Source organism: Alternaria atra (assembly GCF_907166805.1).
Source record: "Alternaria atra isolate CS162 genome assembly, contig: 25, whole genome shotgun sequence".
In the NCBI taxonomy this organism is placed as follows: domain Eukaryota; kingdom Fungi; phylum Ascomycota; class Dothideomycetes; order Pleosporales; family Pleosporaceae; genus Alternaria; species Alternaria atra.
The window spans coordinates 3135231-3147426 of record NW_025091323.1 but is presented as its reverse complement, the minus strand read 5'-3'; the positions used below and the strand labels follow the sequence as shown (position 1 = coordinate 3147426).

The following is a 12196-nucleotide window of genomic DNA, read 5'->3' as shown; positions in this document are numbered from 1 at the left end:
GAAATGACCGCGACCACTCATACGTTCGCTCGGTGATGGCCACTCCAGTGAAACCGAGAGAAGGAATGCTCTATATTTCGATCGACCACTGCTTGATGCAGGTCGCCAGAAGAGGTTGACGTGTGCCACGCGGACCCTGACTGAGCGGGACAAGAAACGTTTTTTTTTCCGCGTCGTGCCGGCGAAAATCGCACGCCTCGCGGGCTCCTTAACCAGCAGGATGGGTAGGATGATCATGTACTAATTGGAGTAACTGCCCGACAATAGACAAGGCGCTGGCTCAAAGAGGCGAGGATCTCGAAACACAACTGGCAGCTTGCGTCGAGCGTCGTACGATGCGATACTCCTAATGCATCTGAACCAGTGTACTGGGTGGTGTACCATGTCGCTTAAGCAAGAAACCGAATCGGCGAGAGCGCATTAGACCGATTTGGACCGACGTCCGCTAAGCCTGGGTAGCAGAATCAGACACATGCAGGTGCAGGAGACGAAAAGGGTGTGCCCGAAACGGGATCAGGATCCCGCCAAGCCAGTGTTGAGATCTCGAGTCAGCACAGAATGCTATTGCAAGGGTATTCTGCTATTGCATTCTCTGCCGGCTCTGTTTGTTGTCAAGCGTCAGACTTCGAGGAGCACCGATGCGATGCATCTTTCGGGGTATGTGCTTCTGGTAAGGATTCGCCCACTAGTTAGTGACTGATCTAGCATGTGAATTCCGCATGGGCCATCTCGACGCTCACCGATAACTGCGTTTTGACCACTTTTGAGTCGACTTTTGCCGCGGAGTGAAAACGGTCATTTACAACGGGCATATGTGCCGCCCAACACGCGCTCACTTTGACAGTAGTCGAGCTTAACCCCCTCCCATTGCAGAAAAACAAACATTTTAATGAAAGCGTGATATCTACAACCACGGTCGTTCTCCAGAATATGAAACCAGAGAGTGCTCATCGCTGTCGCAGCTGGAGTAAATGTGGGGCATCGCCTGTCAAACATGGCACTGTGGGGCATTAAGTCAGAATAAGAAACCAATCAAGTTCTTGCATAGACATGCTTTCACGAGCAATCTCGATACTAGATCAAGTGCCGGTACGTGTGATGTTTCGTTGCGGGTTCCTACTTCCTAGGAGAAAGTTATATCCGGAATCCAGATCGTTGGGTTAGTAATGTGTACCGTCTGAACGCCGAACAGAGATGTAGATCTTCGGCAACTTGATCACCACAAGAGAGAAGATTCCTCTTCTCGCTGTTATTCCTTGACAATGTGTGTTTTGAAACGAAACAGGGTTTCTGTGATTGTCAATTCGTAACAGGGATCAGTTCTCTGGGCATGACTGGGTTTGATACCAGTAACACTGCGTAAACCGGCGCTTGTCAGATGCCAGCTGCTTGGAAATCAGACATGACTGCGGATCGGACGCTCGTCAATCGGACGCGTGCTGCAAGGTGGTATCGAGAAGTCAGCCAAAATTAGCCGTTGCACTATGCATAGGCGTAGAGGGTCATGTTAGCGAGATTCAACGATGGCGTAACCGAGCGGCTGCATTGGTTTGACGTTACAAGCCACTGATGCCACGTTTATGCTTGCGCTTTGTCCATGACACGATCACTACGACATAGTACTAGTTGTCGCCATGAGAGCAGTGAAGACAGGCAGAGGTACCCGAACATAAAGTCTGTGAGACAAGGAAGAAATAGCGTGATGCATGCCGTGACCCGCAAGATCATGTTGCACTCAATATCCCACGCCATCTCCAACGGTGGCCGGACCGGAGAGATGACGCCGATAGTCACCCCATCCGGCTTGCGCAGGTGCGTGGACAGTTATCAACAAGCGTGAGGAACACCCCGAGAGACCTTTGTGGTTCCGTTAAGGCGCAGGGTATAGAGCAATGAAAAGTGAGAAACGGTAGAGGATGACGAGGTTGGATGGCTGACGGTCCCACCAATGCAGCTAAACAGCAACGGAGACTTGTTGATAGCGTGCCAAAATCTCTAGGTCGGTTACGGTCTGGTAAAGCCTACTTGACAGCGCTGGTGCGCATTGGTGATAGCACAGACATTTTACAAACGCGAACGCACCAAGATGCCGTCGTGCAGAAGGTGAGTTCTCTGTGTTACACCCAACATGTGTAGGCGGCAACGGTCGAGTGCTTAGTGTTTCATGGTTCGGAGCGAGATGGAGCCAGTGCAAATGGTTGAAGGGTTTAGCGACGACTGACGTAACCGAAAGGTACCCTTACAAAACTACCTTGGGAAGGCACCGGTGGGACAAAGCGGTGGCGAGAAATGGTCTGATAAACTTCTTTTGTTATCCAGTGCATGCGATAAGACAGGCTCAGAGGTTGTTGCAGGTTCATGAGTCGAAGCCTGTCGGGCCGATGGGATGGTTCTTCGGCACTATCTACCTTTTCTGTGAAGACGCTTCTGGCGTCCGCAGCCCCGCAGCACTAATCGCATTGCCACCGATTCAGATGTGTGGACACCCCTGTGGCGATGGAGATTCCCGAGAGTGGTATCGGGTTGAGTGCCTGCCAGGAGGTTGCGATGGACAGACGGGGTGTTGCTGCCCAACAATACCACCGTACATAGGTCGCAGCAAACAAGAGGGGTCTGGTACCGACAATTGATGTGTGCGAGGCGTCCGCCCTCGTGGGTGACAGTTCGCTGGCTGTCGACGCCAAGGTACGGATTGACAGAACAGGCGTGGGTGCAAGCTGGGGTGGATGCATGATGCAAGTTCGGTTGCATCTCGATTGCATGCCACAACGATAATTCGTGCCTGGGCGGCGGGCTGTTCCTTTCTAGGCATGGGCGCATCTCACCTCGTGTGCGCGGGGTGCCCATTCGCGCGGATGGCGGTCGCGATGCTTGTCCCTGGTCGTAACGGTTGCGGATCGAGCAGAAGAAAGCGCGTCGAAGCAGCCCACACCAAGCCGCCGCCGCCCAACGGACGTGGGCCCGTCATGCAGCATCGCAATTGCGCCTTGGAAAATCAGACTTGCTGCTTTTAGGGGGCTGCGCGATCTGATCGGGCAAGCGTTGCAAGGGCTGCCATGGCGTGTCGCATATCCTTGCCCTTTAGGCGTACGCTTTAGGAGTCCGTTGGAGCGCTCGAATGTTGCATCAAGAACACCCAGCGACCGCCCTCTCCACCCACATCCTTGCTGGGGCAAACAGACGTGCCGTATCCAGAGAACCCTTGCCCGCCCACTGCACATCCTCGTCACACTGAGCGACTACTCGCTGCCGGAGCGGTTCATCTCCGATCGCATCTGCGTTAGCCCGCTGCGGTTGTCTTAGCCTTCGTTTCCTCTCACACCATGCCTGCAGGCATAGAGGAGGCGCTGAATTCCGCGTAGCTTGCAGTGAGATCACGAGTTTTGCCTGATCGCCGCTCTTCCGCCCATGTCACACTTGCCCATCTCTCTTACACATCATCCAACATCAGCACCACCTCCGAGTACCAAGAGCCACGCACAGCAAGAGAAGGACGCAGATTGTGGTCATTGAGTGTGCATCCACGCAAGCGATCCCTCCACGGCCGTCGTGCCTGCGACACTACGTCAGCCACAGTATCGAGAAGAAAAAGAGCAGCAGCAGCAACATTCGCAACGACACTAACTGGCATTGATCCATTCGTTAAAAAAGACTCCCGGACGTCTCATCTATTCAGATCTGAGTTTGGGCGGTAACTGCAACATCACCGTGGGGTTTTTTGGAAGAGAGAATCCGACCGAATTGCTTGGCCACGCTTGCGGAGGAAGGAGCAATCTGAGACCATCGTTTCGATTGACGTTGTGCGGGAAGGAACGACTCCAGCGTTGACGGCCTGCGGGAAGGTACATCGACGTCGCGGCACCCACGATTCCCCGCCATTGCGTTGCTGCAGCAGTTCGCTGTCGCATCCCTCCTTCACCACCACCACCCACTAAATATACAACCCACCATGGACACCCTGGATGCCGGCAGTAGGCCAAGGTATGTTGTTTGGTCCATCGCTCCCTTCCCGACCTACGGGTTCTGACTAGCCACCGTAGCATCGGCTTGCCATCAATCAACCACATGGATGCCGACAGACTAAAGCGCGAAGAGGTCGAGTATCAGAGAAAACACTCTGGTGCCGCCGCTGCCATGCCCAGCCCGATGCACCCCTACGCGGGACCGCCGCATCTGCATAGCAATCACCAATCGTCGGTCGCCAGCGCAGTACCCGGCTCGCTTGGAGGCCTACTGTCTCCTCCCGAATCACGCAGGACGTCTGGCGATGAGAATGAGTCGCAACGACCGACGGCCCGGCAATCGTTGCCGTCAATACAGGAGGCCCTAGGTTCAGAGCAGCCGCTGTCATATACAGCTACAGTGCCTCCGCCTTCAGCCATAACTTCAGCTCCTCAGCACTATCATCCGCAATCCGCTGCTGCTTCACCTGCTGAACCACGCCCAAGACCATTTCCATCCGACCTTCAGCACGCCACTCAAGGGCCCTCCAACCGGTTCACCTACCCGCGAAGCCCATTCGTCGGTGCACTAGCATCGCCAACAGTCTCCCGACAGCCACCTCAGGTCCAGTCAGATTCGCTGCCCCGCCCGCCCTTCTCAGAACCACGGCCACCTTATACCACTCCTCAACACAATCCGAAGCTGCCCACTCTACATCCAATCAAGACCACGCAATCCCCACCACTGAGCGCTGCTCGCCCCAACGCCCCTTATTCGTCGTACCCACCACCGCCACCATCAGCCAGCTACGAAAGCCCTGCTCCTCCCTCAGCGGGACCCATGAACCACCGTTATCCGTACACGCAGTACCCTCCCAGCTATCCTTCATCAGCTCCCTCAGCAAGTGCCCCTAACTCGGCTTATCCTCCAACCAGCTCAACTTATTCTGCCCCTCCTCGGTATCCCCCACAATCGTGGCAGGACAACTCAGAGATGGCCCTTCTGGAAGAGAAGAAGATTGGTCGCTCCAGTCTAGCCCCTTATGGCGAATCAGTCAAGCGACATCTGGAGAGTTTTGACATTGAAGCTTCTCTCAACGAGATGGCTGATGGATCCGGACACATTGCCGAGTTTTCAAAAATCTACCGACAACGTGCGCATGAGAACCAACGGATTGGCTTGACACCACAGTCAATGCCAAGGTTAGACGAGGTCGATGACATGATCAAGCAGGGGGAGAGAATCCAGATATCACTTCAACGGATGCGAGAAGTCGTCTTTAATCACCATCAGGCGAGCATTGTGGAGCCCCCTCAAGATCCACGCTACCGCCCGATGAACGGCTATGACGACAACGCAAGCAACTACGGTGATGAAACCAAGGGTATGGGCGGCTTTGCTGGTGGCGACAATAAGACTCGGAAGCGAGGCGTAAGTATCACTGATTTAGACCATTGCCTACTGATACTGACTTCTCAACAGCGAGCTGCACCGCCGGGACGTTGCCATAGTTGCAACAGAGCTGAGACCCCCGAGTGGCGAAGAGGGCCAGATGGTGCTCGAACCTTGTGCAATGCTTGCGGTCTACGTAAGTTTCTAGACGACAACATGTTTCAAGCTTGCCTACTAACACCGTATCCAGACTACGCCAAGTTGACTCGCAAGATGGGTGGCAAGCAAGCTATGACCAGCTCGAATTTACGACCAAAATCCGTCGATCATGGCTCACCTACCATGTGATCATTTACGTTAACGGAACAGGACATATTTGCTTCGACATTATTCTTGGATTTACCAACATCATCGCACATCTCGATCATCTTCACCACATAGGAGCGCTGGCGCAGATACTGCTTGCATTTACAGGAAGGGTTCATCCTCACGGATCGGTCTTACTAGAGATCACTACTTCCTCACTCCAACATTTCGGCGGTCTCATATACCATTTCTTACATGTCGTCCAATTGAAGACGACTTGGTCGATTGTGGAGAGGTTCGGCGAACCAAAAGGAACGGTGCCACTGTGTCAACACACCGATGTTGTCCGCACTTGTCCCAAAATACACGCCGCCCTCAGCACCAAGGTTTTAGGTATACTACGGTCTATTTCTCGCTTGTATTTTAGTAGTAGTAGTTGCATTTTGGCATACACACACCCAAGGGCTTCTAGGCGCGGGAACTTGCCGAAGGCGTTTTCTGTATATCACCATCTGCTAGGATGGTTCGATCAAAGGTTAGGCGTTTCGGTGCACCGAAACAAGCGCTTACCATCTGACGATGAAACTGTTCTTCTAGGCATTCCTGTATAGCACACTTTGCTAGAAGTGTACGAGCCTTCTGGGGGGGTTTGACAGGCGTTCGCAAAGAGATACCACTGGCTTTCAGGCCTAGCGACGTAGAAACTATTGAATATAGAAGTTAATACCTTATATCTTGTTTTATCTCAGTTGTCACAATCGTATCATGGCTGATGCATGTGTGTTCATAGGGACCTATGCTGCGTCACCCGCACCAGTCCACGACTGACGCGGGCATCCCAATATACACAAACTCTGCGCTGCACCGCCAATCGAGGCACCCCGCATATTGTATCATCTGTCAAATAACAACTCATAGGGGTCGCACCTTGCGACCCAAGCAGGTGCAGCAGGCCTAGAGTAGCGAGGACACGATAACCTTGCGACCTGGTGTCCCAATTATGTAAGGCGATGTGCACACTGAAAATGTGCGATGCTGAATGTGCGGCACGCGTAGCAGCAGCCGATCCTGCTTTTGCAGTACCGCAATGGCGGTTGCTTAGCCCAAAACTCATCACAAGCCAAGAGAATAGGTCGCTTGCACCGACGAAGAAGAGACGATTCGTCTTGTCCCTTCAGCCAACATGTGGTGCGGCCGCAAATGTCATGCCACTCCTGCGGCCCGAGGCAACGGTATGGAAGGGATCCTTCCTCAATATGCATAATCGGGATTCTCTACGCGACCATGCTTTTTGCGCCAGTAGGAGGGCTTTGCACAGCGTAGCGACATGTGTAGCGACATGCGTGCACGTGGGCGAAGACAACGGTAGGCGAGGCGCATTTGATGGACAGCAAAAGAAGACACCATGCGCAGTCGTGCATCCGGGCTCGCTGTCAGTATGCCCAAGCAATGTTGCGCAAGGAAAGATGGATTGCGCGTGTGGCAGAAGTGTCACAGTGAGGTTGATGTTGTGTCCAGCTTACCAAAGAGGTAAGCGTCATCGGCAGGGTCTTCGTCCTTGGATGAGGGCTACAGGCATATGCTTACTGCATTACGCATTAATAATCAATACACCCGACTCTAGCCTTGCAATTCGTCCGCGTATGCCAGCGGAGGGGGGATAGAAATTATTCTTCCTTCAATCGTCTGCCATTTGACGGTCTTTTGATAACGCAGGAAACCGAGCCGTCTGCAGCCCATTCAAAATTGCAAAAGCCCTGCGTTGCGTCAAACCCCGCTAAACGTCCCATATTCTGCAGTGCTCCCCGAATACCTCCCCGCAATCGCCGTTCAAACCCAGAAGCCACCCATTCACACGTCTGCTCGGCCCGCCCGTGCACCAACCCGCATTGGACTACCTACCGCGACGCCGTACAGAACTTGGGGATGGGTCTGCTGTGAGATCCGTGCTATGTCTCTCGCCGCCCTCGCTAATGTCATATCAAGTGCCCTTGGAACGCCTCTTGACTGGCCAGAGGCCAAGAAAGTTGCTGGTCAGGTCAGGTCATGGGGAATTGAAGTATGCTTGGTGAAGCCACCCAAAAGGAATATGTGTAGTAATGTGATTGACAGCAATTGCTCGCTATCTGGCGCAATGCCAAAGGCAAGGAGAGGGATGCGCTCCTTTGGGGAGATGAGGTCAAGCACCATCTTCCGCTCGTCCGTCACAGAGCCTGAGACTGACCGGCATCTAGATCGAGTATTTGGTCGTTTGCTATGATCAAGACAGCCACAAGGTCCGATTGTCGCTCCGCCAGGCAGACATTCTAGCTGCGCTCGCCAACGATGAGAAACTTCTGCAGCAAGGCGGCGGAGTACCTGACCTGCAAACCGGAGACGCCGAGTGAGCCTAACCGTCTAGATTCAACATTTCGTACTGACCGTGGCAGCGCGAAGGATAACCCTGCACCCGTCTTCCACCCCGAATTTGGGAGGTTCATGCTTGAAGCGACCCCTGGGAAGCCATGGGGCATTGGTTTCAAGGACCTGCTTGACGTTGAACCAAACATGAAATGGAGGTATGCAAGCCTACCTGATTGTTGGTCAACCCCGTCGCTAACATTGCTTGTAGACGCACCATAGCCAAGGATCACATGGCACAGACCGAGTTTCCGATCACATTGACGACATTCCCTCGTCTTGGATCGGCCGATTGTATCGTACCATCATATCCTGTTTCAGGGCCCAAGCTACGATCCCAGTTTGTTCCGGATGAGATTGCCAATCCGCACATTCGCTTTCCTACGCTAGCAGCAAACATTCGTTGGCGCAGGGGCCGGAAGGTCGAAGTAAACGTTCCGGTTTTCAAGGATGAGAGCACACCATGGCCGTGGAAGGATCCCACAGTCAACTATGACATGCACAACTGGCCTGAAGATGATGATGTGCGCAATGGTGCTGCCAAGGACAACTACATCCATATGGACGCCATGGCTTTTGGTATGGGAAGCTGCTGTTTGCAGATCACCTTCCAGGCAAAGAACATCGAGGAGGGAAGGAAGATGTACGATCAGCTTAGCCCGATAGCACCTATCCTGCTAGCATTGACGGCGGCAACACCAATCTACAAGGGTTTCCTGGCCGATACTGATGTGCGATGGAACCAAATTAGTAGAGCGGTTGATGATCGCACACCAGAGGAACTTGGAGAGAAGGCAGGTCGCCTCATTGTTTAGTATTGATCATGCACTAACATGTGACAGCCGCTCAAGAACGACCGATGGCGATTACCCAAGTCGCGCTACGCATCCAATTCAACCTACATCTCTCAGGATCCTCGCTTGCGACCTGAGTATCTCGACCCAGATCTTATCATCGACACCGACATCAAGCAGCGTCTAATCGAAGGCGGCATGGACGACCTCCTAGCGACACATTTTGCTCACCTTTTTATTCGTGACCCCATTGTCGTTTTCGCCGAAGACCTTCAAGAGTTGGACCTCACCAAAGCTGATCACTTTGAGAACCTGCAGTCAACCAACTGGCAGCACATGCGCTTCAAGCCACCGCCAGCTGGATCCGACATGGGTTGGCGCGTTGAGTTCCGCCCAATGGAGATTCAAATCACTGATTTCGAGAACGCTGCATTCTCGATCTTCATCGTGCTTCTAACCCGTGCTATCCTCTCGTTCAATCTCAACTTCTACATTCCCATCACATTGGTTAGCGAGAACATGGAGACAGCACACATTCGCGATGCTGTATCAACGCAGAAGTTCTGGTTCCGAAAGAATCCTTTCTCGACACACAAGCCCAGCGGAACGGGTACCTCCACACCTGCGGGGAATGGCAGCCGTCCAGCAACACCCACTGGCCCTGTGGAAGACGAATACGAGCAAATGACCGTCAACGAGATCATCAACGGACAGACTACTTCGACTGGTGGCAATGGCTTCCCTGGTCTTATCCCGCTTGTTGAATCCTACCTCAACAGCATGAACGTTGACGTTGAAACGCGCTGCGATCTCGCCACCTATCTGGATCTGATCCGCAAGCGCGCTAATGGTACATACTGGACTGCGGCCAAGTGGATTAGGTATTTTGTCCAAACACACCCTGCGTACAAGAAAGATAGCGCCGTTAGCGACGACATTACGTATGATCTTGTCAAGGCTGCAGAGCAGATTACGCGTGAAGAGGGCCGGGATGGGTTGGGTAAGGAGATGCTTGGAAAGCGACGTTGAGTTGAAAAGATAGTTCGATGATGCATATAGAAGGAGGGTAGAATGTTTTCAAGCTTGTTCCCTTGAATAAGATCTCGTATCCTGCGAGGCATGTAGATGGACTTGATAAAAAAGTATACTGGCAGTAGATTTGATAGCTCCCATCATTGTTTCCCAACTCATAAGGTTGTATGTGAAGAAATGGCCGGTTTTGAGCTGGACCCATGAAGAACGGCGATGCACATCAAATATGGTCTCTTTTCATGCAGCCTGCGCTTCTAGACGTTTCGAAGGTTCTTCTAGATAAAATGTATAGTAACGGCCTTCGCAACTTGGCCTATCTAGCGAACACTTTGATTGTCCCATCAAAGTCAAATCATACCATTGTGGCGACTCTCTTCCACAACCACATGTTTACTAAGAGGATTCACATTTCGTACATCTTCCAGAACACAGCTTCTTCAAAACTGTTGGCAGAAACCACGCAGCTCTTATTGGAAAGGCTGGCTCTCTTTGATCAAAGGCCGCAATATGATAGCCTTGTTGAAGTCTTACGCTGCTGGCCTGCTCCCTTCTCTCCTTCGCCCTCTTCTAACCTCACTCTTTCCAATACTGCTATTGTCATTTTTCCTGCCCGAACCGTTGCACTCAGCGATGTGCGATCTGACTGTTTATGGGTCTAACCACATATCATCAGCGATTTCCGCGTAGAGACAAGGCCAATGTGCTCAGAGGGTCATCATACCACCCTCGTCCAGACATTCGGCGATCAACAGTCTTTTTGATCAAAAACTTGTATGCAGTAACCGCATTTGCGAGTATTGGTAATGAAGCGCAACGTCCTGTATCGTACTTGGTATTTGGTTATGAACTGGCAGGAACATGTTCACATTAGGTTAGCTTTGTTGAGCCTCCATCTCCAAGGTGTTTTGCCTACCATCTTGTTGTTGTCATCGGGATCGATGTTGGGCTTAGAGTTTGTAAAAGAGCCAGCATGTTGGTGGGCGTATGACCAACAATGCGATGATGGCGATGATGCTTTGGGTGTCGAGTAGCATCTGGGAGACAGCGGAAACTGGGCCTGTAAAAACTAAGATTGATAAATATAGGTTTTATAAGAGGGAAGTAGGTTGTCGCAAAGTTGGAAAGGTTCCAGAGGGATGAGAAAGGTCGTCTAAAGAAACATCGCTCTAGATGACATATGGAGACTCAGGTTCTTGGTTTCGAAGCTGCAAGGCCACAAGCTGTCTCAAGTGTGCAAAACTGGATGTCTGGAACACGCTGTATCGCAAGGGCAGAGCATGCATACCTTGCTTATTCCCATGATTTATTGAGCATAGTTCCTACGGATGACAGCATAATCACATGGCTGGAGGCACTTGTAGAGAAGTCATTGATTCAGTTTTAGCGATATTTTACAATGACTGAGTAATACGATTCATGCGAATTGGCTATCAGCTAACGAGCCGAAGCACCGCTATTTCAGACTTTCAAGAGACCCGAAGGTACATGTTCTGTCGAAAGCATCTACCACCCGAATTGCTCGAATATTCACGCCGCTTGTAGTAGCAGTCTTACTCACGCCAGTCATTATATGCTGCTACCTACATACGCTCAAAACCCGGCTTGTCACCATCACAACTACTACGAGTGTATTCACCGCAGTACTGTCAGGCTCAACCAACCCCAAAACTACCGAACTTGTTGTAGCTGGTGCAACGTAAGTGAGGGATATCTGAAGATGTTATGAAACAATACATAGCATCGAAAACAGATATACCACTGCTTTGATCGTATTCATCTCGAGTAACGATTTGCCCGAGTAAGAACTAGGACCGCATCTAACGCATACGAAGGCGGGATATATGAACCAGAGCACCTCCTATCACTCAAAGAGACGGCCTGGGCACCATATTGAAGTGAATTGAATGTGAAAGTATGCGGCGAACGTTTCAGTCACGCTCCATACTTCGACGACACGGGCATTTCGCCTCTATTTAATCGTCGTCTTGACTTGAAGAGGGCTGAGCGAACGGGAAACCTTGATCTCACTTGTTCTACCACCACAAAGACCGCTATGTGGGGTTCCCTAGGCTAATGAGGCGGCTTCGGAGGCTAGCGTATTTGATTTGTGGGTCATTGCAAGCAATCCTCCCTCGAGACGAGCACGACTCGCATCGATCCTCGCAACATGAAGTACCGTCATGTATAACTGCTCAGTTCGCCGCGTTTTCATTGCGCACTTCTTTTTTGTGCAAACAACCTTAACCTCCACTTTTTCACCGCATTAAATTGGTCTCAATCCGAGATCGCGAGCTTCAAAGTCGGAGTCCTGATCACCGCAGACCTGATCC

At 51.8% G+C, this 12196-nt stretch overlaps 2 protein-coding genes across 2 annotated transcripts; both read left to right on the top strand.

Annotated features, from left to right (window-relative positions):
• Positions 1 to 3949: 3949 nt before the first annotated feature.
• Positions 3950 to 5682, top strand: ALTATR162_LOCUS6106 (uncharacterized protein; the record flags this gene model as incomplete). Its single annotated transcript, XM_043313727.1, has 4 exons — positions 3950 to 3981; positions 4041 to 5373; positions 5425 to 5530; positions 5585 to 5682. 4 exons carry the CDS (start codon positions 3950 to 3952, stop codon positions 5680 to 5682), a joined length of 1569 nt encoding a protein of 522 aa, XP_043169662.1.
• Positions 5683 to 7566: 1884 nt separating this feature from the next.
• On the top strand, positions 7567 to 9863 carry ALTATR162_LOCUS6105 (uncharacterized protein; the record flags this gene model as incomplete). The annotated part of the gene is made up of 7 exons (XM_043313726.1): positions 7567 to 7577; positions 7627 to 7699; positions 7753 to 7818; positions 7875 to 8023; positions 8070 to 8198; positions 8252 to 8834; positions 8883 to 9863. The coding sequence occupies 7 exons, from the start codon at positions 7567 to 7569 to the stop codon at positions 9861 to 9863; spliced, it is 1992 nt and encodes a 663-aa protein (XP_043169661.1).
• Between the last annotated feature and the right edge of the window lie 2333 nt (positions 9864 to 12196).